The sequence below is a fragment of the Heloderma suspectum genome, chromosome 2 (assembly GCF_057233095.1).
Source record: "Heloderma suspectum isolate Gila_16-S chromosome 2, 16-S_ref, whole genome shotgun sequence".
Lineage (NCBI taxonomy): Eukaryota > Metazoa > Chordata > Lepidosauria > Squamata > Helodermatidae > Heloderma > Heloderma suspectum.
The window spans coordinates 198,891,694-198,915,870 of NC_139459.1; the positions used below are offsets into that span (position 1 = coordinate 198,891,694).

A 24,177-nucleotide genomic window follows, 5' to 3' on the forward strand; every position below is an offset into this window, starting at 1 on the left:
CTGAGCCTGCTCAATGTGGAAAGACCAGTCAAGAGCAAACTGAAGCAAGATGATGTTAGAGGATGTTAACAATTATAGGCCAGTGGCCAACATCCCCTTCCTGGGCAAGGTGCTTGAGCGGGTGGTTGTAGGACAGCTCCAGGCACTCTTGAATGAAACGGATTATCTAGATCCATTTCAATCGGGCTTCAGGCCTGGTTTTGGAATGGAAACTGCCTTGGTCACCCTGTGGGATGACCTCTGCCGGGAGAGGGACAGGGGGAGTGCGACCCTGTTGATTCTCCTGGACCTCTCAGCGGCTTTCGATACCATCGACCATGGTATCCTTCTGGATAGGTTGTCTGGGTTGGGAGTTGGAGGCACTGCACTACAGTGGTTCCGCTCCTACTTGGATGGCCGATTCCAGAAGGTGGTGCTGGGGGATTATTGCTCTGTGCCATGGCAATTGTGCCATGGGGTTCCACAGGGCTCTATTCTATCCCCCATGCTGTTTAACATCTACATGAAACCGCTGGGGGAGGTTATCCGGAGGTGTGGGCTGAGGTGCCATCAATATGCGGATGACACCCAGCTCTACCTCTCTTTCTCATCAAAACCAGGTGAGGCAGTGGCTGTTCTGAACCAGTGCCTGGGCACGGTAATGGACTGGATGAGGGCTAATAAACTGAAACTCAATCCAGACAAGACGGAGGTACTGTTAGTGGGTGGTTCGTCTGCCCGGCTAGGTGATATTCAACCTGTTCTGGAGGGTGTTGCACTCCCCCTAAAGGATCAGGTTCGTAGTTTGGGGGTGCTCTTGGATCCAGAACTGTCACTTGAGGCACAGGTGAACTCAGTGGCACGGAGCACTTTTTATCAGCTTCGGCTGGTATACCAACTACGCCCTTATCTGGACAGAGATAGCCTAGCTACAGTTCTCTATGCTCTGATAATTTCTCATCTGGATTACTGAAATGCATTATACGTGGGGCTGCCTTTGAAAACGGTCCGGAAACTTCAGCTGGTCCAAAATAGGGCAGCAAGATTGTTAACAGGGACTGGCCTGCGAGCTCATATTACGCCAGTACTTTTCCAGCTGCACTGGCTGCCAGTCCATTTCCGGGCCCGATTCAAAGTGCTGGTGTTAACATTCAAAGCCCTTAACCGCTTGGGGCCAGGTTACCTGAAGGATCGCCTCCTCCCATATGTGTCTGCCCGGACCTTAAGATCATCGTCAGCCGCCCTTCTCCGTGAGCCCCTGCCAAAGGAAGTGAGGCGGGTGGCTACTAGGAGGAGGGCTTTTTCTGTTGTGGCACCCCGGCTCTGGAATGAGCTCCCTAGTGAGGTTCGCCTGGTGCTGTACATTGTACTCCTTTCAGCACCAGGTGAAGACCTTTTTATTTTCCCAGGCATTTTAGCTTTCTAAATTTTTATCTTTGCTGTTTTAAATCTGTATTTTAAACTCCTGTACTGCTGCTAGGTTTTATTGTGGTTGTATTGTTATATTGTGGTTTTAATGTTCTATATATTTTAAATTGTTTTATTGTGTGTTGTTTGGTTTTAGGTTTTGTGAACCGCCCAGAGAGCTTCGGCTATTGGGTGGTATAGAAATAAAAATGGTATAGAAATGAAATAAATATAATAAATAAAATAATAATAATAAGTGAGAAGCACTCAGTGGAAAGAAGGGTAAAAATCCTTCTGACGCCTGGTAGCCAAAGCAAGACTGGAGACATCACAGGCTGTGTCAGAGGGAACGAGGGAGGGAAAGCAGCTCAACCAAGCAGGTATTCTGCTCTCCACCCACGCATGGTTGGACCCCTGTGCTTTCTTGAAGGAGAGGTGCTGTTTCATGTCCAGTCATAACTAAACTGAAAAGTAAAATCACCCCTCGATTTTAACCATGCTTACTTAGATGTTAACTTCATCAAAATCAACGGGACCTGCTTGGGAATATGAATATGAAATATTCTGTTATTTTTCTTTCAGAAGTCTGAGGTAAGGGGGAAAGCTCCCCCACGCCATGCACATTGTCTTTCTGTGTGTCCCCTGCACTCGAGTTTTTTTTTGGTGCTGCCACTGTCATTCCAACAGCTGTTTAGGAATTGCAAATAAGTAAATAAAGAAGGTGGTATCAAATGCTGCCCATGCACCTACTGCCAGTGCAATGGGAAGCAACTGGAAATGTGGTGAAACGCTCCTTTCTGGAATGAAACAGATTGGCAGAGCTCACAGGAAGGAGCTCCACTGACCTGCCCCATTCTGGAAAGAAGTGTTTTGGCTCATTTCCAGGCTAGCTTCCTGCTGCACCCTCAATGGGTCCAACATATTCAGTGGAGCTGCAGGGGCAGCATGTGATTTTTTCATGTGATTTCCCCCCCCCCCCGAACATCCACCGTTATAGATTTTGCTTGATATACTCTTAATGTAAAAGAACATTCCTGCTAAGTGGGTACAACAGGGATGGGGAACACGTGGCTGCCAGATATTGTTGGACTCCAACTCCCATCATCCCTCACCATTGGCTATACTGGCTAGGGCTGATGGGAGTTGCAGTCCAACAACATCCAGAGGACCACAATTCCCACCCATGGCATACAAGCAGTGGAAAATATGTGTGTTTGTCACACGTTGTTACAATGTACACTTTGATCTCTTTTCCTCATGAAAATGATATTTATGCTAGAAATCATCTTCTGTGAAATGCCCGTACATCTTCACAGAACTAGGACTACTGTGGAATCATGCCAAGGGCAAAAGGAACACAAGAAAGCCTTTGGGAATGCCACAGCAAAAGGACAGTGTTAAGATTAGGAAGGAACTGGGTGCTGTGTGAGATGATCAGGTCAGAATCATAGGAAGTCATCTTGTACTGGATCCGACTATTGGCCCATGTCTACTTTGGATAGCAGCACCTCCCTGGGGTGTCTGGCAGAGGTATTTCCTATCATCTGCTGCCTTATCCTTTTAACTGGAGAAACAACAGCACCAGTTTTCTAGCAGCCTCTTCCTGCTTTCTTTTGCAAGTGCTTCTGGGAGATCAGCACCAAAGAGGCCAGAGAGAGACACCAAATAATTCTATGGATGTTCAAATTTATTTTCACACCCACTAAAAACCCCCAGAACAAATGTAATCCAATTTGAGGTGGGTGCAAGGAGGGGAAGAAACCTGATCTGATATTTCAAGGAAGGCAATATTTGTATCATTTCTTCTTCTGACTGCATAATTTAGTGATGTCGTGCAGAATTTGCATATGTATTTTTAATGAACCAAATCAGCAATTTCAATGCTGCACATGTTCTTTTAGTAAATGAGTTGTTCCTCCTTTTCTCATAGAAACTGCCACATGAAAAATGACCCAGCAAATGCAGAGTTTACAGCTTTCCCAGACAAAAAAGAACAACCCCCCATCTTCTCCCAATGCTGCTAAGCGACTCTATCGGAACCTTTCGGAGAAGCTGAAGGGAAGTCATTCATCTTTTGATGAGGCATATTTCAGAGCCAGATCAGACCGTCTCAGTCTCCGAAAGTCTTCAGTGGTAATGTCTTCATATTTAATCAATTATTGTATTAATAGATCAGATTAATCATGCATCTCTCCATGATTAGATCAAGTAACTCTTGCACAACTATCCCCAGCTAATACTATCTTCCTCCACTACATTTTGCCCTAGCTTAGCTCTTTTGAGTCTCCATTTGATCTGCAAAAACATTGGCGCATGTGACAAGGAGCACAGAGCATGTGTGTCAGGATTCCTTTAGCCCCCACTTCAGTTCGATGCCCAAACATACACAGATGAGAGACTTCAGTCTACAGCTTTTAATCCATTACTTCACAGGGTCATACAGATGCAAATTCTCAGAGAACTCTCCATCTACAAGGAATGCCTTCAGGGGATTCAAATGGAATTTATGAGAGTTGCCCGCCGTTTGAAGAGGGAGGCGGTCTCGCTAGCCTAACTTAAGCGGGGGAGGTCCCTCTCTTGTTGTGAGGCCTCTAAGCAGAGCTTTTCATGCAAGGCCAATTGGGTAGACCGTCTAAGTTCTACCCCTGCCTTCTCTCTCTTTGCTCTGCACCTGCGCCTGGCATCTATTAGGTCATCCTCCTGTTCACTGCCTCTCACTGGGGGGAAGGGAGTTTGAGGAGGGACCCTCAAGCTCAGCCATCTGTGCATTTGTGACCTGAGAAGCAGGCCTACTCATATCTGGACTAGCCTAGGAAAATACCTCCCCCATGTCTGATGGTTCTCCTTCAGAATCTGAACTGCTGTCCCACTCCCTGTGCTCAGAAACACCCCTGACAATATGCATGTCTGTAAGGAACATGGGGGACTGCTAGGGTTGTAGTAAAGTGATTCTTTGTCCACAGCTGGACAAATATACAGGTGGATTATGCAGGTCTTTCTCTGTTTCTGGAAAAAAAATGCTACTGGAATGCTTAACCTCTCCCCTTAACTCCTTTGCTTAACTGTAATCCTGTACCCCAGTTACACTGGTGGGAGAGATATGCCACTGCTACATTGAGGGAACAGCCGCTGTATCGTATATGTGCTAAGCCCAGCAAGGGCAGGAGAAAACACACTGCTTGGTAAATCCTCAAACAGCACAAAAGTGGCAGATGTACCCTAAGCATCCCTGAAACCACCACCAAAGCCCACCAATGAGGCCACATGCTACCTGCACATGAATGGAACTAATGAATTTATTATGACAAGGACGTCCCTAGCACAAATCCCACATCACAACACACAAAACGACACCACAGTGGAGATGTATGGATTTTGTTAAACTCGTTCCGTCTGTGTTTTGCAGAATGTCAGGCATCTTTCACTTCGTTGTCTGGTCATTGATGGAATCGAAGTTTTGTATGAGAATTTCATTCCCGTTTGCTGGTGTGCGCTTACACAAATGCACAGTTGCACAATTCCCCACCAAAAGGAAAACAAAAACAAAATGGTCCACACGCAACTTGGAAAATGCCAAGTCATATAAATCTGAACTCATTTGAATCTGTTGAGGATTTCTCCGACATCCCTATGCTGCAGTATATCTCCAGTTATGGGTGGTTCAGAATTTTGTTTGGTTTGGACGATTCACAAATGTCTTAAAAAATTGAATGGAAGGAACTTGAGATTTTAACAAAGTTAAATGTGGGCCAAACCAAAACTGATGGATTCATCTATCCATCCTGTCTCCTAGGACTTTGAGTGCTTAGCTCTTAGGAGTCTGGGTTTGAAACCCTGTGTATTCATCCATGTTTGTGATGGTGATTTAAGGTTGCCACCTCATTTTTCTGACAGGCCCCTCATCTTTAACAGCTATATGGCAGACAGGTACAGCAACGTCCTCCTCATGCTGGGAATAGCTGTACCTATTGAATTTGGCTGGTGTAGATAGGTGAGAATTTTGTTTCAATTCACTTGTGAGAAGAACTTATCTAAGTTATCTGAGGTATTCTGGGGATATTGGTGGTGGTTCTAGCATGCATACCCCCCCCCACGCCCTATCCCTGCTTTTAGCCCTCAAGTATTCAGGCCAGCACCAAACAGGGCTTGGGATGCTGGATGGTTCAAGGCTGGCAACAGCATCCAGCACCCTTGCAAGGCTGTTGTGGGTCTGAGCAGCCCAGGAAGGTCCACCAGTGCTAACACGTGCAGTGGGTATTGGGGCCACCATTTACTAACCATTTGAGATATACTCAGAGACAGGCCCACAGGGTAAGCCAATATCATCTGAGAGGGCCAGATCTGGGCAAGGAAATCCAATCTATCTCAAACAGTCAGGTCAGGGCAATCAAGATTGAGTCAGGTACAGAGTTCTGTCATGGTCAGTGCATGTCTTGTATAAATAGCAGCTGCAGTCAGGACCATGGACAGCCCAGAGTAAGCTTTTCCAGCTGGAGCTGTCTCCTTAAAACATAGGAGGATGTTGTCTCATCAGCTAGCTAAAGCCAACTGAAGCCTTATTTTATTCTACCTTATTTATTTATTTATTACAATTATAGCCCACCTTCCCTCCATTGTGGAACTCAAGTTGGCTACATGTGGTTCCCAAATAGTCTCCCCTCCAAGCACTGACCAGACTCAAACCACCTTAGCTTCAGCAAAGTGGCTGCCTCATGTGCCTTATGTAGGCGGATAACACCTGTAGTGTGGTCACCTCCACCCCTCCTGGAGATGCTGACTGGTTAAAGGGCTCTCACCTGATTTCATAAACTGAGACTTCTGCAAAGCTGGGGAGATGGTGATTCTGCCAGGGACTCATCACCTGAGCGAAGGAATATGGTGGAGCTATGTCCTCTCACCGAGAGGGTCCTGAATATGGCATTGACTGTCCCATCCCCAAGGAAGTAGCCTATGTGTCATCCTCATCAGAATCCTCCACTGCACTCTGGTAGGCCCAAGGGCTGAAGTCATGACATCGGTGCCATTAAGTGTGGCACAGTGGACAACACTCCACTAGGAAATTCTCCTTTGCAAGACCTATCGAATTGAAATATCTCCATACATTTCAATAGAGTTAAACAGGAGAACTGCCTGGTTTGCATTATTCCCCATATTAACTGGTGAACAGGGAGGAGCCATTTGGAATTTCCACTTCAGATGGCAAAATGAATTGGGCCAGCCTTGGGCACACTGTTTGAGGAACTGGACTGAGCCAAACCATATTTCTGGGATCAGTTAAAGATCCTCAGGATCTCCAGAAGTCTCTTCTCCCTCCCCATTAGATCTTATGAAAGACACATAGAAGCCATTCAGATGCACATGCAAATAAACAATGCCTTGTATGGACACATACAAGGTATCATTGTATGGGAAATCTAAAACAAAACATCTAAAAGAAAAGGTCTAAAAATCTGGGAAATCTAAAAAAAGAAATTTCATTTGTATAGCTGTTTCAGGAAAAATGTGATTTGTCATTCTGAATGTACAGATTTGTACACAGACATTTTTCTCAGAGCAGGGCCAGTCTGATTCAAAGTTACTTAGCTTCTTACCAATTCCAAAGAGTTCCAAGTAGCCTTGCAAACTGCTGTCCTAAGATAGTATTTCTATTGTTTCCAGTTAACTCCATGTACTCCATCTACTTCTGGGTGGAGCCTCCACTTCTCTGTATTAACCTCATGATGCATAAGGGGTGAGGCTTCCTGCTGAACCATAGGCAGAAGAATGGCAAATATATAATGGCTTATGAGACAAATAAATTAGTGGCCTCATGTAGTCAAAATTCAGCGAAAATGTACTTAAAGGGGATGTACCAAAATCTACTGTCAGGCAATCCCCTTATTGTTGTTCAGTCGTTAAGTCGTGTCCGACTCTTTGTGACCCCATGGACCACAGCACGCTAGGCCTTCCTGTCCTCCGCTCTCTCCCGGAGTGTGCTCAAGTCCATATTCATTGCATTGGTGATGCTATCTAGCCATCTCATCTTCTGCCGTCCCCTTCTCCTTTTGCCTTCAATCTTTCCCAGCATCAGGGTCTTTTCCAGGGAGTGTTCTCTTTGCATTAGGTGGCCAAAATATTTGAGCTTCAGCTTCAGTATCTGTCCTTCCAATGAGCAGTCAGGGTTGATTTCCTTTAGGATGGAATGATTTGACCTCCTTGCAGTCCAGGGGACTCTTAAGAGTCTTCTCCAGCACCACAGTTCGAAAGCATCAATTCTTCGGCGCTCAGCCTTCCTTATAGTCCAGCTCTCACAGCCATACATACTACTGGGAAAACCATAGCTTGATTATACAAACCTTTGTCAGCAAGGTGATGTCTCTGCTTCTTACTGTGCTGTCTAGGTTTGCCATAGCTTTCCTCCCAAGGAGCAAGCATCTTTTAATTTCATGCTACAGTCACTGTCTGCGGTGATCTTGGAGCCCAAGAAAATAAAATCTGTCACTGCTTCCATTTTTTCCCCTTCTATATGCCAGGAAGTGATGGGGCCAGATGCCATGATCTTCGTTTTTTTAATGCTGAGTTTCAAACCAGCTTTTGCACTCTCCACTCTCACCCTCAACAAGAGGCTCTTTAGATCTTCTTCGCTTTCTGCCATTAGGGTAGTATCATCTGCGTATCTGAGGTTGTTGATAATTCTCCCGGCAATCTTAATTCCAACCTGTGATTCATCATCCAACCCAGCGTTTCTCATGATGTACTCTGCATATAAGTTAAATAAGCAGGGCGACAATATACAGCCTTGACGTACTCCTTTCCCAATTTTCAGCCAATCGGTTGTTCCATGTCTGGTTCTTACTGTTGCTTCTTGACCCCTGTACTGGTTTCTCAGGAGACAGGTAAGGTGGTCCGGTACTCCCATCTCTTTAAGCATTTGCCACAGTTTGTTGTGATCCACACAATCAAAGGCTTTAGCATAGTCAATGAAGCAGAAATAGACGCTTTTCTGGAATTCTCTTGCTTTCCCCATGATCCAGCGAATGTTGGTGATTTGATCTCTAGTTCCTCTGCCTCTTTGAAACCCAGCTTGTACTTCCAGTAGTTCTTGGTTCACATACTGCTGAAGCCTAGCTTGTAGGATTTTGAGCGTAACCTTGCTGGCATGTGAAATGAGCGCAATTGTACAGTAGTTTGACTTTTTGTCGTTGTTGCCCTCCTTTGGAATTGGAATGTAAACTGACCTTTTCCAGTCTTGTGGCCACGGTTGAGTGTCCCAAATTTGTTGGCATATTGAGTGCAGCACTTTAACAGCATCATCTTTTAGGATTTTAAATAGCTCAGCTGGAAGACTGTCATCTCCGCTAGCTTTGTTGTTACTAATGCTTCCTAAGGCCCACTTGACTTCACTCTCTAGGATGTCCGGCTCAAGTTCAGTGAGCGCACTATCATGGCTATCAGGGACATTCAGATCTTTCCTGTATAGTTCTTCTGTGTATTCTTGCCACCTCTTCTTAATCTCATCTGCTTCTGTTAGGTCCCTGCCTTCTTTGTCCTTTATCACGCCCGTCTTTGCACAAAACGTTCCCTTGAGATCTCCGATTTTCTTGAAAAGATCTCTAGTCTTTCCCATTCTGTTGTTTTCCTCGATTTCTTTGCATTGTTCATTTAAGAAGGCCTTCTTTCTCCTTGCTATTCTCTGGAACTCTGCATTCAGTTGGATATATCTTCCCCTTTCTCCCTTGCTTTTCGCTTCCCTTCTTTCCTCAGCTACTTTTAAAGCCTCATCAGACAGCCACTTTGCTTTCTTGTATTTCGTTTTCTTTGGGATGGATTGAGTTGCTGCCTCCTGAACAATATTACGGACCTCCGTCCATAGTTCCTCAGGCAATCTGTCTATCAGGTCTAATCCCTGAAATCTATTCCTCACCTCCACTGTATATTCATAAGGGATATGATTTAGGTCATACCTAAATGGTTTAGTGGTTTTCCCTACGTTCTTCAATTTAAGCTGAAATTTTGCGATAAGAAGCTCATGATCTGAGCCACAGTCAGCTCCAGGTCTTGTTTTTACTGACTGTATAGAGCTTCTCATTGAATCATAGAATAGTAGGGTTGGAAGGGGCCTACAAGGCCATCGAGTCCAACCCCCTACTCCAATGCAGGAATCCAAGTCAGAGCATCCCTGACAAATGGCTGGCCAGCCTCGTCTTGAAGGCCTCCAGTGTCGGAGAGCCCACCACTTCCCCAGGTAATTGGTTCCATTGTCGTAATGCTCTTACTGTCAGGAAGTTTTTCCTGATGTTCAGCCGGAATCTGGCTTCTTGTAACTTGAGCCCATTATTCCGTGTCCTGCACTCTGGCATGATCGAGAAGAAATCCTGGCCTTCCTCTCTGTGACAACCTTTCAAGTACTTGAACAGTGCTATCATATCTCCCCTCAGTCTTCTCGTCTCAAGGCTAAACATGCCCAGTTCTTTCAGTCTCTCTTCATAGGGCTTTGTTTCCATTCCCCTGATCATCCTCGTTGCCCTCCTCTGAACCCTCTCCAGTTTGTCCGCATCCTTCTTAAAGTGTGCTGCCCAGAACTGGACCCAGTACTCCAGATGAGGCCTAACCAGTGCTGAGTAGAGGGGAACTAGTACTTCCCGGGATTTGGAAGCTATACTTCTATGAATGCAGCCCAAAAGAGCATTTGCCTTTTTTGCAGCCACATCACATTGTTGGCTCATATTCAGCTTGTGATCGACAACAATTCCAAGATCCTTCTCGCTTGTAGTGTGGTTGAGCCACGTATCCCCCATCTTGTAACTGTGCATTTGGTTTCTTTTTCCTAGGTGCAGAACTTGGCATTTATCCCTATTAAATGTCATTCTGTTGTTTTCTGCCCAGCGCTCCAGTCTATCCAGATCACTTTGAATTTTGTTTCCGTCTTCCAAAGTATTAGCTATCCCGCCCAATTTTGTGTCATCTGGAAATTTGATCAGCATTCCCTGCACTTCCTCCTCCAAGTCATTAATAAAAATGTTGAAGAGCACTGGGCACAGGACTGAGCCTTGTGGTAACCCGCTCGTTACCTTTCCCCAGTTTGAGAAGGTCCCATTGATAAGCACTCTTTGAGTCCGATTCTGTAGCCACCTGTGGATCCACCGGATCGTTGTTTCATCTAGCCCACTTTGAGCTAGTTTGCTCATCAGGATATCATGGGGCACTTTGTCGAAAGCTTTGCTGAAGTCGAGGTATATGATGTCTACAGCATTCCCACAGTCTACAAGGGAGGTTACATGATCAAAAAATGAGATCAGATTTGTCTGGCAGGACTCGTTTTTGACAAATCCATGTTGGATTCGAGTAATCATGGCATTGTTTTCAAGGTGCTTCCAGATGGATTGCTTTATCATCTGCTCCAGAATTTTTCCAGGGACTGATGTCAGACTGACTGGTCTGTAGTTCCCAGGTTCCTCCTTTTTACCCTTTTTGAAGATAGGGACAACATTAGCCCTCCTCCAGTCATCTGGCACTTCCCCCGTCCTCCATGATTTCTCAAAGAGAATAGATAGCAGTTCTGAGAGTTCTTTTGCCAGTTCCTTTATTACTCTAGGATGCAGTTCATCTGGCCCTGGAGATGTGAACGCATTCAAAATAATTAGGTGTTCCTTGACCATATGCCTGTCGATCTCAAGCTGCAATCCTGCCCCTTCAGCCTGTACTTCGCCTTTGCCAGCGGGGTCATAGACCCTCTTCTGGGAGAAGACTGAGCCAAAGAAGGAATTGAGCACCTCTGCCTTTTCTTTGTCATCTGTTATCATTTTGCCATCCTTATTTAATAGCTGAACCACCATTTATTTCCTCTGCCTTTTACTATGCACGTAGCTGAAGAAAGCCTTTTTGTTGTTTTTGGCATCCCTTGCTAACCTCAGCTCATTCTCAGCTTTAGCCTTCCCGACGCCATCCCTGCAATTCTGTGCTATCTGCCTGTACTCTTCCATTGTTGCTTGGCCTTCTTTCCACTTCCTATATGTGTCCTTTTTTGTTTTCAGGTAATCCCTAAGCTTTTTGTGAAGCCACATTGGCTTCTTCTGTTGTCTTCCACCTTTTCTTCTTGTTGGAATTGTTTGTGATTGTGCCTTGAGAATTTCCTTTTTTAAAACCTCCCACCCATCTTGGACTCCTTTTCTCATTAGCATCACTTGCCATGGGACCTTACTGATCATTGTTCTGAGTTTATTAAAATCAGCTTTCCTAAAATCCAGGGTACGCGTTTGACTACACTCAGCTTTTGCTTCCCTTAGAACCAAGAACCAAGTACAACATGGTCGCTTTCCCCCAGAGTTCCTGTAACTGCTAGGGGTGGACGAAAGTCACTTACCTGTCCTCGAAGCTTGTTCGCGGTGGGGGGGAGGCGCTTTGCTGCTCCCCCCACGAAGTTCAGGCTGGGGGGGAGAGGCTTCCCGCCTCGCCCGGCCGAAATTCAGGCCGGGGGGGAGGCTTCCCGCCTCGCCTGGCCGAAATTCAGGCCGGGGAGGAGGCGCCTCGCCTCGCCTGGCCACGAACTCAAAAGTTTTTTTTAAAAAAACAAAAACGCCCCCGTGATAGGCTACGTGACGATTAACGTAGCCTATCACGACTAGATCTGCAAAGTCAGCCGTGACAGGCTACGTTAATCGTCACGTAGCCTATCACGGGTGACTTTAAAAAAAAAAAAAAAGCGCGTACGCAAATGGCGGCCCCCATAGGGAGCCGCCATTCGCGTTCCTTATTTGGTCGCTGTAGTCTACGTAAATCTTTACGTAGACTACAGCGACCAAATAAGGAACGGGAATGGCGGCTCCCTATGGGGGCCGCCATTATCCGTACGCACTTTTTTTTTTTTTTAAGTCACCCGTGATAGGCTACGTGATGATTTACGTAGCCTGTCACGGCTGACTTTGCAGATCTAGCCGTGATAGGCTACGTTAATCGTCACGTAGCCTATCACGGGGGCGTTTTTGTTTTTTTTTCTTTTATTGCAATGGCGGCGGCGGCGGCAGCCGGTCGAAAGACCGGCTGCCACTCCCGCCCCAGACGAACACCCGCCGAACCGCCAGCCGGACCCGCTGCCGGGAGGGACATTCGGGAAAGGTAAGTCCCGTCCCGGGGGGGGTGCGGGGTGCGGGGGGGTGCGGAGAATTTCTCCCCGAAACTTGTTTGGGGGGCCGAACACTTTGGTGCTCGGCCCCCCGAAGTTTCGGGGAGAAATTCTCCGCCATCCCTAGTAACTGCTACTTTATCCACTAAGTCATCTCTGTTGGTTAGGATCAAGTCAAGGATAGCCGATCCTCTAGTTCCTTCCTCTACTTTCTGTAGGAGGAAGTTATCTGCCACACAAGTCAGGAATTTCCTGGAGGGGCCATGTTTTGCAGAATTTGTCTCCCAACAAATATCGGGGAAATCCCCCATTACTACTACATCATGCTTCCTTAAAACATTGGCTATTTGCTTTTCAGAAGTTTCATCCTTGTCTTCTCCTTGATTGGGTGGCCGGTAGTAGACTCCAACCACCAGGTTCCTTTTATTCTTTGCTCCATTTATTTCAACCCAGATGCTCTCGATGGGGCTACCAAGCTCCTCCTCCTGTATTTCTATGCAGAGATATGTATTTTTCACATACAGTGCAACCCCACCCCCCTTTCTGTTCCTCCTGTTCTTTTTGAACAAGTTATATCCTTCATGTGCTGTATTCCAGTCATGAGAGTCATCCCACCAAGTCTCAGTTATACCTATCAGGTCATAATTTCCCTCTTGTATTAAGAGTTCAAGTTCGTTCTGTTTGTTTCCCATATTCTGGGCATTAGTATATAGACATCGAAGACCATGTGCTTCATAGTCTGGCTTTCTTCCTACATGTGTCTGAAGACTATTATTGGGCGCTATCAGAGCTGTTCTTTCCGTTGCAGTGCATGCGCCTACGTCCATTGTTACCCCCAACATTACATCTCCCTTCCCCGTAGGATTCAGTTTAAAGCCCTCCTGATGAAGTTCTTCATGCTGTGGCCAAACACATTCTTCCCATCCTTTGTGAGGTGCAACCCGTCCCTAGCCAACAGCCCATCTTCCAGGAAGTATAGACCATGGTCCCAGAATCTAAATCTCTCTCATCGGCACCACCTTCGTAGCCTTCTCCATCTTTGACTGCAAAGCATATAATCAATCTGATTTCGATATTGACCATCTGGTGATGTCCATGTGTCGAGTCGCCTCTTGTGCTGTTGGAAAAGAGTGTTTGCTATGATCAGCGTGTTCTCTTGGCAAAACTCTATTAGCCTTTGTCCTGCTTCATTTTGTACACCAAGGCCATGCTTGCCTGTTATCCTGATGATTTCCTGACTTCCTACTTTAGCATTCCAATCCCCTATAATGAAGAGGACATCTTTTTTTGGTGTTAGTTCTAGAAGGTGTTGTAGGTCTTCATAGAACCGATCAACCTCAGCTTCTTCGGCCTCAGTGGTTGGGGCATAGACTTGAATTACTGTGATGTTGAATGGTTTGCCTTGGATTCATACTGAGATCATTCTATCGTTTTTCAGATTGTACCCCAGTACTGCTTTTCCCACCCTTTTATTGACTATAAGTGCTACTCCATTTCTTCTAAGGGATTCTTGCCCACAGTAGTAGATATGATGGTCACCTGAATTAAATTCGCCCATGCCTGTCCATTTGAGTTCGCTGATTCCCAAGATGTCGATGTTCAATCTTGCCATCTCATGTTTGACCACCTCCAGCTTACCTTTATTAATTGGCCTTACATTCCAGGTTCCTAAACAATATTGTTCTTTACAGCATCAGACTTTCTTTTCACCACCAGACACATCCACAGCTGAGTGTCCTTTTGGCTTTGGCCCAGCTGCTTCACAAAATGTGCACAAAATTATGGGAAAGGTTTCAGCATCTCCAGAAATCTTTACCAGGGAAGATACTACAAAACACTAGGGATGGCAGAGAATTCCGCCACGGATCACGGTGTGGCCGAATGCCAGTGCATTTGGCCCCCCGAACTCTGTGGCGGAATGGCCTGCCCCCCGCCCCCCCCTGCGGATCCCCCCCGGGATGAGACTCACCTGGGGCAGATCTTCCGGGTGGCGGCGGCTCTGGCGGCCGCTACAGCAGTGGTGGTGGCGGCTGGTCTTCCGACCGGCTGCCGCCGCCGCCATTTACACTCTGGTAAAAAAAGAAAGAAAGAAAGAAAGAAAGAAAGAAAGAAAGAAAGAGAAAGACGTGATAGGCTATGTAAAGATTTACGTAGCCTATCATGAATAGGTTAAAAAAAATGACGTGATAGGCTACATAAATCTTTACGTAGCCTATCATGGCTGGGTGGGTTAAAAAACAACAACGACGTGATAGGTTACGTAAATCTTTACATAGCCTATCATGGCTGGGTGGGTTAAAAAAAAAACACTGCGTACGCAAATGGCGGCGGCTATGGCCACCGCCATTTGCGTTCCTTATTTTTGCCCTCTTAATCTACGTAAATATTTACGTAGGCTAAAACAGGGAATCAAAAAGGGACGCAAATAGCGCCCGCTATGCTATTTGCGTTCCCCTTGATTTTCACCATCATAGTCTACGTAAATATTTACATAGATTAAGAGGGCAAAAATAAGGAACGCAAATGGCGGCGGCTGTAGCCGCCACCATTTGCGTACGTGGATTTTTGTGGGTTTTTTACCCAGAGCCCTTCACAACCGGAAATCCAGCTGCAGATGGCTCTGGCCTGGCCGGGCCTGGCCGGCTACTCCGCGGAGCTGCCGTGGAGCACAGCTGGCCGCAGAGGATTCCGGAGGGGAGGAACAGAGCGCCTCCCCCCCAGCGAAGATTCCGGGGGGAGGGACGGAGCGCCTCCCCCCCACCATCAACATAATCCGCGAACAGTTAAGTGACTTTCGTACATCCCTACAAAACACAGAGGTGGGGAGGGAAAGAAGAGTTGGGGGAAAGGCTGACTGGATATGAAGGTCATGAAGTCTGTGTGGTTGGAGTCTTAAGATGGTGTGGAGGAAAGGTCACAGACCTAAATGGATTAGGCTGTATTGGGTGTCAGGCAGGCAGGGATGGCGGAGAATTTCTCCACGAATCTTCGGGAGGCCGAGTGCCGACTCATTCGGCCCCCCGAAATTGGTGGGGAAATTCTCCGCCAGCCCCCCGCCCCCCCCCCGGGATGGGACTTACCTTTGGCGAATGTCCCTCTCGGTGGCGGGTCCCGGCAGCGGTTCGGTGGCGGTTTGGTGGGGGCGGGGGCAGCGGCCGGTCTCCCAACCGGCTGCCGCCGCTACCCTTACAAAATAAAAAAGTAAAGTTAAAAAAAAAAAAACACCTGTGATAGGCTACGTGACGATTTATGTAGCCTATCACAGCTAGATTTCCAAAGTCAGCCATGATAGGCTACGTAAATCATCACGTAGCCTATCACGGGTGTGTGGGGGTTTTTTTCTGTACTTTTTTTTTTCGCGGCCGGAGAGACGGGGCGCTCCTCCCCGGCCTGAATTTCGCTGGTGAGGGATGGGGCGCCTCCCCCCCTGGCCTGAATTTCGGCCGGGCGAGGCGGGGCGCCTCCCCCCCTCGCCTGAACTTTGGGGGGAGAAGCGAAGCGCCTCCCCCCCACCGCAAAGCAAGCTGTGGGACGAGGTAAGTCCCTTTCGTCCATCCCTACAGGCAGGTTTCAGATCATACCTACCACTGGAGTTAATGTAGGGCTGGGCAACTTCAGGCAGTCTGAGATGCTATCCCCACCACACCCCCACAATGAGTTACTCAGATTTGTCACCATGGGTGGGCCATATCTGGAGGAAAGCCATCCATTATCTAATTATATGTATAACATTATGAAATATATCCCTCCTCATATTGAGAGCATTTGAGTTACCTGCTTTTTATAGAGAGACCGTTTAAGAATTAATTGCTCTGGCTTAATTCACACAAACTATTGCTAAGGTGATAAAATTGTTCCTGGACTATACTTTTCTATGTCAGGGTGTGTGGGGATGGCAGTGGCTGGGGGTAGTGTAATGGATGGACGTGTGTGCACTATGCAGTGCAGTGTCCTGGTGGAGGGCCAGGAGCTCAGCCTTTTTGACCCTGATAAGCTACAGCAGAGGGGTTGGTCCTGAGGAGACTGTAAAGAGGGAGAGAGGGACAGATGCAGAGAAGAGAAATCTAGGGATGGCGGAGAAATCCACCACACACTCCAATGAGTCTGTGGCGGAACAGACTACTCCCCCCTGCCACTCCGCCAAATACGGTCGGGACGGACCCTACCTGTCGCCAGCCAGGTCCGGGTCCGTCCTCCTTAACCTGCAGCCGTCCGCTGCTGGGCTCGGGATGCAAATGGCGTCCGGTGTAGTGGGTGCCATTTGTGTCCCTGCCCTTTGCCATGATAGGCTATGTAAATATTTAAGTAGCCTATCATGGCAAAGGGCAGGGACACAAATGGTGTAGCGGACGCCATTTGCATCCCTGCTCTTTTCGTGATTGGCTATGTAAATATTTACGTAGCCTGTCATGGCAAAGGGCAGGGATGCAAATGGCATCCGCTATGCTGGACACTATTTGTATCCCCAGCTCAGCAGCGGATGGGAGTCCAGCTGCGGACGGGCCTAGCTGGCAGCTCTGTGGACTTGCCGCAGAGCAGAGCCGGCCACAGAGGATTCCAGGGGGAGGGACAGATTGCCTCCCCCCCCATGGACCCCGCAGCGGAATGGTAAGTGGGGTTCGTACACCCCTAGAGAAATCCCAAGGAGTGATAAGGGAAGACAGGGAAGGACAGCTACCATTCAGCAGGTACTGCTCCATCACCTTTCAGCAACTGAGACCTACAGCTAACTCTGAGCCCTGCACTGCACTGCACAGCCAGAGACAGGTGTTAAAAGACAACCCCACACTTGTGCATCATATAACTTTTGGACTCCCTTTGCCCTTATTTTATTGTTTAGAGATCTACACTGGAAGTGTTTATTCATCTGACTGTTCCTTTTGCTGGCTCTCCCTGTTAAATAAATCCTATTTCTTGTTTTTTTAAAATCCTAATAAGTTGCTCCAGGTTTTCTCCTACCCAGTCTCAGGGAACAGAGGACCTGGTGGGCCAAAGGCAGTGTGTGCTAGCTGGGGGCCGGCATATTTAGTCCTCACCCATCCCACTGCTGCATGAAACCAGATCCCATGGTTCCTACCTCCACACACGGTTGCTGGTAGGGAAAGTGGGGTTACAGATGGAGGAAGAGAGAGGATTTGACTATGTGATCTCCCAACTGCAGTTTGACAATGTGTGAACTAGGCTTCTCTGCCTTGTTTTGGCTTCCCTGCCCGCCCGCCCCCACCCACCCACCCACCCCATATATGGTTGATTTACTGTCACTCCAGTTCTCACAAAAGCTAACAGACTGAAAGTTCTACAGAGATATTCATTCTATGAGATTCACACACACACACACACACACACACACACGCAAATAGCTAATGATGGCTGTTGAGTTGCCACAGGCTGACATTTCTTAGGACCACTTTTATAAGCATTGGGGAAGGGAGTGACAATGGAATAACTGCTTTCTACAAAGACTCTTCAAGAATTTATTGTATGGTGCAGTTGTTACCACAGAATAAGAACTAGCCATTTAATTTTCTTCAATCCAGGAAAACCCGTTAGAAGTAGGTAATGGCTTTTGGTCACTTTGGACCTAATGTGGGGAGGACTCGAACCAGCAAGGGCACTGCAGTGATGGAAGACTGTTTTTCCCCTCCTTTACCAACCCCAGTACCAAAAGGGAAGACTTTCTCTGATTATTGATGGAGTCATTTACACTCCCAATTTCCTCCAGTATTTACTATTTCCCTCTAAATAATATGAGAACATCCAAATATGACACATTAAACTGGCAACTTTCTGATAAAAAGCAATACCTGGTCTGCTCCCAGGCTCTGAAACTCCCTGCTGAGGGAAGCTAGGTTGGCTCCCTCTCTGCTGTCCTTCAACTGGCAGGCAAAGCGGTTTCTGTTCGAGCAGGCTGTTGGCATGTAGGCTGGTCTGTTGGGCTCGGCACTGTTTTTCTTCTGCATTTTGTGGGTGTTTTATTTTTGTTATTAATGTATTATTATTGTTTTTACCAAGTTTTTATCTATTTGTTCTTTTAAGGTTCCTATGATTGTTAGCCACCATAAGCACCATTTGCTTGGTGGAAAGGTACAAATCAAATAACTAGAAATAGAAATTAGGGATGTACGGATGTTGTAAAATCCATTTCGTCTGTGTCTCACAGATTGTCATATGCCTTTAATTCCGTCTGCTCATTGATGGAATCGGATTTTCCCCAATTTCCTGAATTTGTGCAAATTCGCATTTGCACAAATTCGCACTTGTGAAAATGTGCAAATCCCCCCCCCCCCCAGTGCACAAATCTGACCCAAATGCACATTTTCATGCTTTGCCCTATGGGGGAAATGCACATTTTTGGTGTTTTTTATTTTGGATTGTTATTATTTGGATTATTATAATAAAATTAATAAATTATTAATTTATTTGGATTATTAACAGATTTAGATGTTTTTTATTTTATGTATTTTTCTGCAAACTAAATTTGCATTACCTTCCAGAAAGTTAAAAAAAACAGTGGTCTGGAAGTCCACAGAATCTGTGTGACTTGGGGAAAGCCGGTCCACTGCAGAATCTGCGGGTCAGATTCATAGAAATCCAAACTCATTTGATTCCATTGCAGATTTCTCCAACATCCCTGATAGAAATAAAATACACCCAGTTCAAGAATAATGCATTTCAGTATCAGTCAGATTTTAGAAAAATTTATCTTACTTTTCATTTGATCATGTTTGAGCCCTCTAGCAACATAGGAAAGAAACCCCCCTAGAAGTTCTCTCTTTTGTCCTCCTTTTTGATGATGCATTTCGTCTTTCGGGGTGATTCTTAAGTGGGCATCCAATCCTTTGTTTTAACTGCAGATGCCAGGAACTGAATCTGGGATCATCTGCATTCAAAGCACATGCTGTATCGTTGTGGTACTGTGCCTAGGAGGCCTCTTCATCTTAGTGTGTGAAGCTGGGGCCAAGTTCCCCACCCTATGTGTCTGGAGAGCTCTGAGGCAGTGAAGATTTTGATAGCCTTGCTGAACTCTCACTTTACACTGGGGTGGGCAACTTGTGGCCCTCCAGAAGTTTTGGCCTCCAATTTCCATAATCTCTCATCACTGGCTATGCTGGCTGGGGCTGATGGGAGTTGTAGGCTAAAACATCTTGAGGGTCTTGAGCAGCCCCAGCTCCAAGTAGAGGGCTTGGTATGTGCCACCCTGTGTCTGCCAGCATGACCCTCCCCACCATCACCTCTATCCTTAAAACATAAAAATCTTCATCATGCTGCTGCCAACTTCTTCTCTTGTGAGGGTTGGCTGCTGCTGCTGTGCTATCACTCTGGGATCAGTAACTCCTGCTCTGGTGTGGCAGCATCATTTTTGGAACTGTGCATGTGTATGCTGTCATGCTTGTGCAAAGCCTTTCACCTGCAGGGAAAGGCTTTCCAAGGCTGTGTAGTGGGGTGTGCTCCCCTCACACAGGGGAATTTTAAAAAGCGGGGGGGGGGTCTCAGCTCAGGCTTTAGCCTGACCTAGCCAATGAGAGTAGACCCCCTTCCTTCTGCAGAGCAGGAGGTCTACAGGGCAATGGGGTGATAGCCAGGGATGCATTGCTGGGCCAAGCCAATCAACTCTTGGAAAAGAGGCAGAAAAGAAGGACAAAGACAGGTGTGTGTGTGTGTGTGTGCGTGCGTGCGTACTTGCTTGCTTGCTTGCTTGCTTGCTATTTATTTGTTTTGAGGAACCAGCCCAGCCCAGCACAATCCCCCTATGTAAAGTTGTTTTAAAAGGCGAGGGATATATAATTCATTTGTGAGTCTAGCTTACAATGCATTTGTGAGACTAGAAAAATCATAAACTAGCTTTTAATTGTTTTGTGAGACTGAAAAAATAATAAATGGGCTTTTAATTGTTTCATGAAACTGGAAATATTATCAACTGGCTTTTAATTGTTTTGTGAGACTGGAAAAATAATAAATTGGCTTATAAAGCATTTGTGAACCTGGAAAAAACATGGGCTGGCTTAAAATGCTTTTGGGAGACTGGAAAAGTCATAAAATGTGTTAGAAGGTGCGCGCACACGTGTGTGTAAAAATCATAATCTGGCTTAGAATGCATTTCTGTGCCTGGAGAAATCATGGGATGGGTTATCATGCATTTCTGAGCATGGAAAAAATCATAAACTGGCTTATAATGCATTTGTGAGCCTAGGAAAATCATAAACTGGCTTATACTGCATTTGTGAGCCTAGAAAAATTCATGGGCTGGCTTATAATGCATTTGTGAGTGTGGAAAAGTCATAAACTGGCTTATAATGGATTTGCACAAAGGTATGTCTTAAAAACCCCTGTGCAGATGGCTGGCTGGCCAACTTGTATATTTTTAGAAGCTTCTCTGCACAATGTTGGCCCCACCTCCAGTGACCCCTTGGCTGTGCCTCTGCTGAGCAGCTTTCCACTCCACCAGTCAGATTTGCAACCAGCCACCACTGGCTACAAGTTGTCCATCCCTGCTTTTCAGGGACTTGTAGACCTACAAGTCTATAACATGGGCCTAGTGCTTCCTGTGGATATCCCCAGACAGTATTAGGCCTGCCTCACATACTGTGCAAAGAATGGACCCCAGGTCTATTTTGGAAAGCCATTCTACTCCTATGAGAAATCACAAGTTCTGGTCCATATTCTGTTTAGCCCAGAATTCTTCATTCCTGGTTGCCACACATATTTGGACACATCTCTCCATTCTGTATGCAATAAGACATTTACTGAAGGAGTATTGTTATGAATATGTGTGTGTTCAACCCTAGTAGGATGCTGCTGGGGAAAAATATTGCATCTCAGTACTCTATGTTATGGTTCAGGTTCTCAGGGTGAATGCAAAAAGTGTGAGATTGATTTGAGAATCTTGACAGGGTGTTGAAAAGCACAATGCAAATGTGCCTATTTATAGCGGATAAGGTGAAAAAAGAAATCTTTTGCAAGAAAGGGAGAAAAAATAGCTACAGGCTTCCTTTTTTACCCTGTGCCTATTTTAGACATTTGGGGGTGTTTACTGGGTTCCCTATGCTGGTATTGTACCAACCAGTGATCCTCTCGCATACTGCCATGTGTGTTCTGCCTCCATCAGCATAGAGGACTGAGATGGAGGGGGTTAGGGGACTAGGGTGGCCATGTGTCCTACTTCAGAAAGAACAGTTCTCTGTTTGTATGATACAAGCATTTGTTGTGGTTATTTATTGATAAGTCATAACAACTGTAGCTAGCAATGTTTCATCACCAGTCACCCTTTTCTTTTTTTGAGCAAAAAGGATTTGATCTTTTGACAAGACTATACCCATTTAAGGGAGCAATCCTAGGCTTGTTTAGGCAGAAAAAGTTCTACAGCTCCCAGGATTCTCCAGCCACCATGGCTGGATGGATAATGCTAGGAATTGTAGGACTTTTTTTTCTGCCTAAATAAGCCTAGGATTGCACCCTTAAGTGTTTATACCAGTAGCAACCCATCCACAACAGTTCCCCTAATGTCCTAGGGTGGGCATATGCCCACTCTATAGAGGTCAGTCCTCTATTTGAAGGTGAGACACTTTACTTCTTCTCTCTCCATCTGCCTAGCTTGTTTCTTAAACTTGAATGGGTGTATCTGAGATTCACCAGATCAAGAGAGAGTACAACGGCTTTAAGGTCAGACCCCACTCAGTGATAGATTTACAAATCTTTACCAAGTGTTTTGGGCTTCAAGAATGAATGTATGGGGAGTGGTCTTTGAAACTTCTTTCAAGCCAGACAACACAAATATGGTATTAAAGAATATATATTTATTGCTCAAACAGTCTAAGAGAATAACAAGCTTTAGCTAAGATGAGGCAGATTACAAACATCTCTAAATACACACAAGTTATAATCACTAAAAGTATAATGAAAATGATAACAAGCATATTGGTGACATGGCAAAACCTCAGTTCCTCTTAATCTAACAGTCAATATCAAAGTTTCATATTTACCTAAATGGAAGGCATGATGGGTGATGCCAGCCTAAGCACGTATGATGGGTTTCTCATTCTCCCAGGATCTCTGTCCCAAACAAATCGAACCCTGGTCTTTTATAACACCCATGATGTCGATGACCTCATCCTTAGCTTCAGTCCTGGCCATACCACCATTCCTATTGTTCTCAATGTAACCAGGCCTGCCATTGACACCAGTAACACTTAGATGAAGGAATCCCTGCCAAACTAAGCATCTGGCTGCTTCTAGTACCTAACTGACCCACCTGGGGCAGCCTTCCTTCAGTTCCAAGAATACATTTCATTTCTCATAGCTATCCTGTAACACACACACAGAGAGAACTAGTCACATCTACAAAACACAATAAATTCTTATCAGTTCCACATAGTACAATGAATGCATATTCCGCTACAAAGGCATCCCCTGTTTGAATGGCTGCCCAGTCCAGGAGATCTGGTTTAAGGTTAAAGAATAATCAGAAAGGGCTTGAAGTTGCCCATCCACTGGACAGAAGGCACACAGGTCACCATCTCCCCCACTACGGTGAAATGTCTGTCTGTTTAAATTGTAGTAATCGTTTCTATATGTATAAATTAGTATATGCAAATCTGTGTCCTCTTTTTTTTAGTGATGAATCACCTCTTATTTAGTGATGTGGAAATGGCCATCACAAGAGTAGCTCTGGGCTAAATATTGGAGTGCAGCCTGGCTCCAGTGCTTGATCTGCACAAGCTCCAGTTTTCTAGCTCAGGAATTGCTGGCTGCTCAGCCCCAAGCTGCCTCTGACCCCCAGCCTGGGTTTTCTCAGCTCACAAAACCTCAAGGGGCTTTGCATGTGCTCACCAAGAGTGCTCACAAATCCCCAGCAGCTGCAGGCTTTTCAACTACCTATTGAACTTCGTGGAGCGGGCGTCGTGTCTCCATTGCTCTCAAAAGACAGCGGTTGAAGAGGCTGCTTGCCTGAAAGTGGCTCTTGGGGAAGTAAACATCAACCTACCACTGAGGGCCCTTGCAGTGAGAGGGTGGTGTTTGCCCTTCCCCAGCCATTTCTGGGCATGCAGCCTCTTTAAGTCTGCCTATTGAAATCAGCAAACTTAGAGCGTCTCTGTCAATTTCCGTAGGCAGAAGTAAAGAGCCTGAAGCCTGTAATCAGCTGGTGAAGGGCTGCCACAAGCAAATTTAAGAGTTTTGCTTTTGTCTCAATTCTATTGCTTGGAAGGTGGAAGGAACTGACAGGGAGGGCTAGGGCAGGGTTGGGGAAACAAGCCCCATTTTGAGTCTACCTCACCCCCACTGGATTGGAAATGGGCTGCAAGCATCCAAGCAGGAGAGCTCTATTTCTGGACTCCTCCTCCTTTTTCAATATTTGCCCCATCCTTAAATGGCATAGTGCCTCACATGGGCAATGCCATGCTGTGAGGGGTGATGATGGGAGGCTGGAGGCTTCTATGCTGCTTCTTTCCCTTGCAGGCACCTCTCCTATCAGGACAAGAGACATTGCGCCAGTCTTCTTGGATGAACTCTCATGTTGCATAGAGAAGGTTCCATGGGGATTGAAAGCACATCATTGGGTGACCATTTATTTATTTACATTTCTGTACCACCCAATGTCTGAAGCTTTCTGATCAGTTCACAAAAAATAAACGACAAGTACAGCATAAAAACAATATAAAATATAAAAGCATTAAAACTAGGGTATAAAAGTA

General features: G+C 46.0%; 1 protein-coding gene across 1 annotated transcript in view; it reads left to right on the forward strand.

Moving 5' to 3' along the window:
• The first annotated feature begins 3,333 nt into the window (after positions 1 to 3,333).
• The window catches only part of ANKFN1 (ankyrin repeat and fibronectin type III domain containing 1), a 170,880-nt gene continuing 150,036 nt past the window's right edge, over positions 3,334 to 24,177 (forward strand). The window contains exon 1 of the mRNA XM_084832329.1: positions 3,334 to 3,519. Within this exon, the coding sequence (XP_084688455.1) occupies positions 3,334 to 3,519 (186 nt within the window). The remainder of the gene's footprint in view (positions 3,520 to 24,177) is intronic.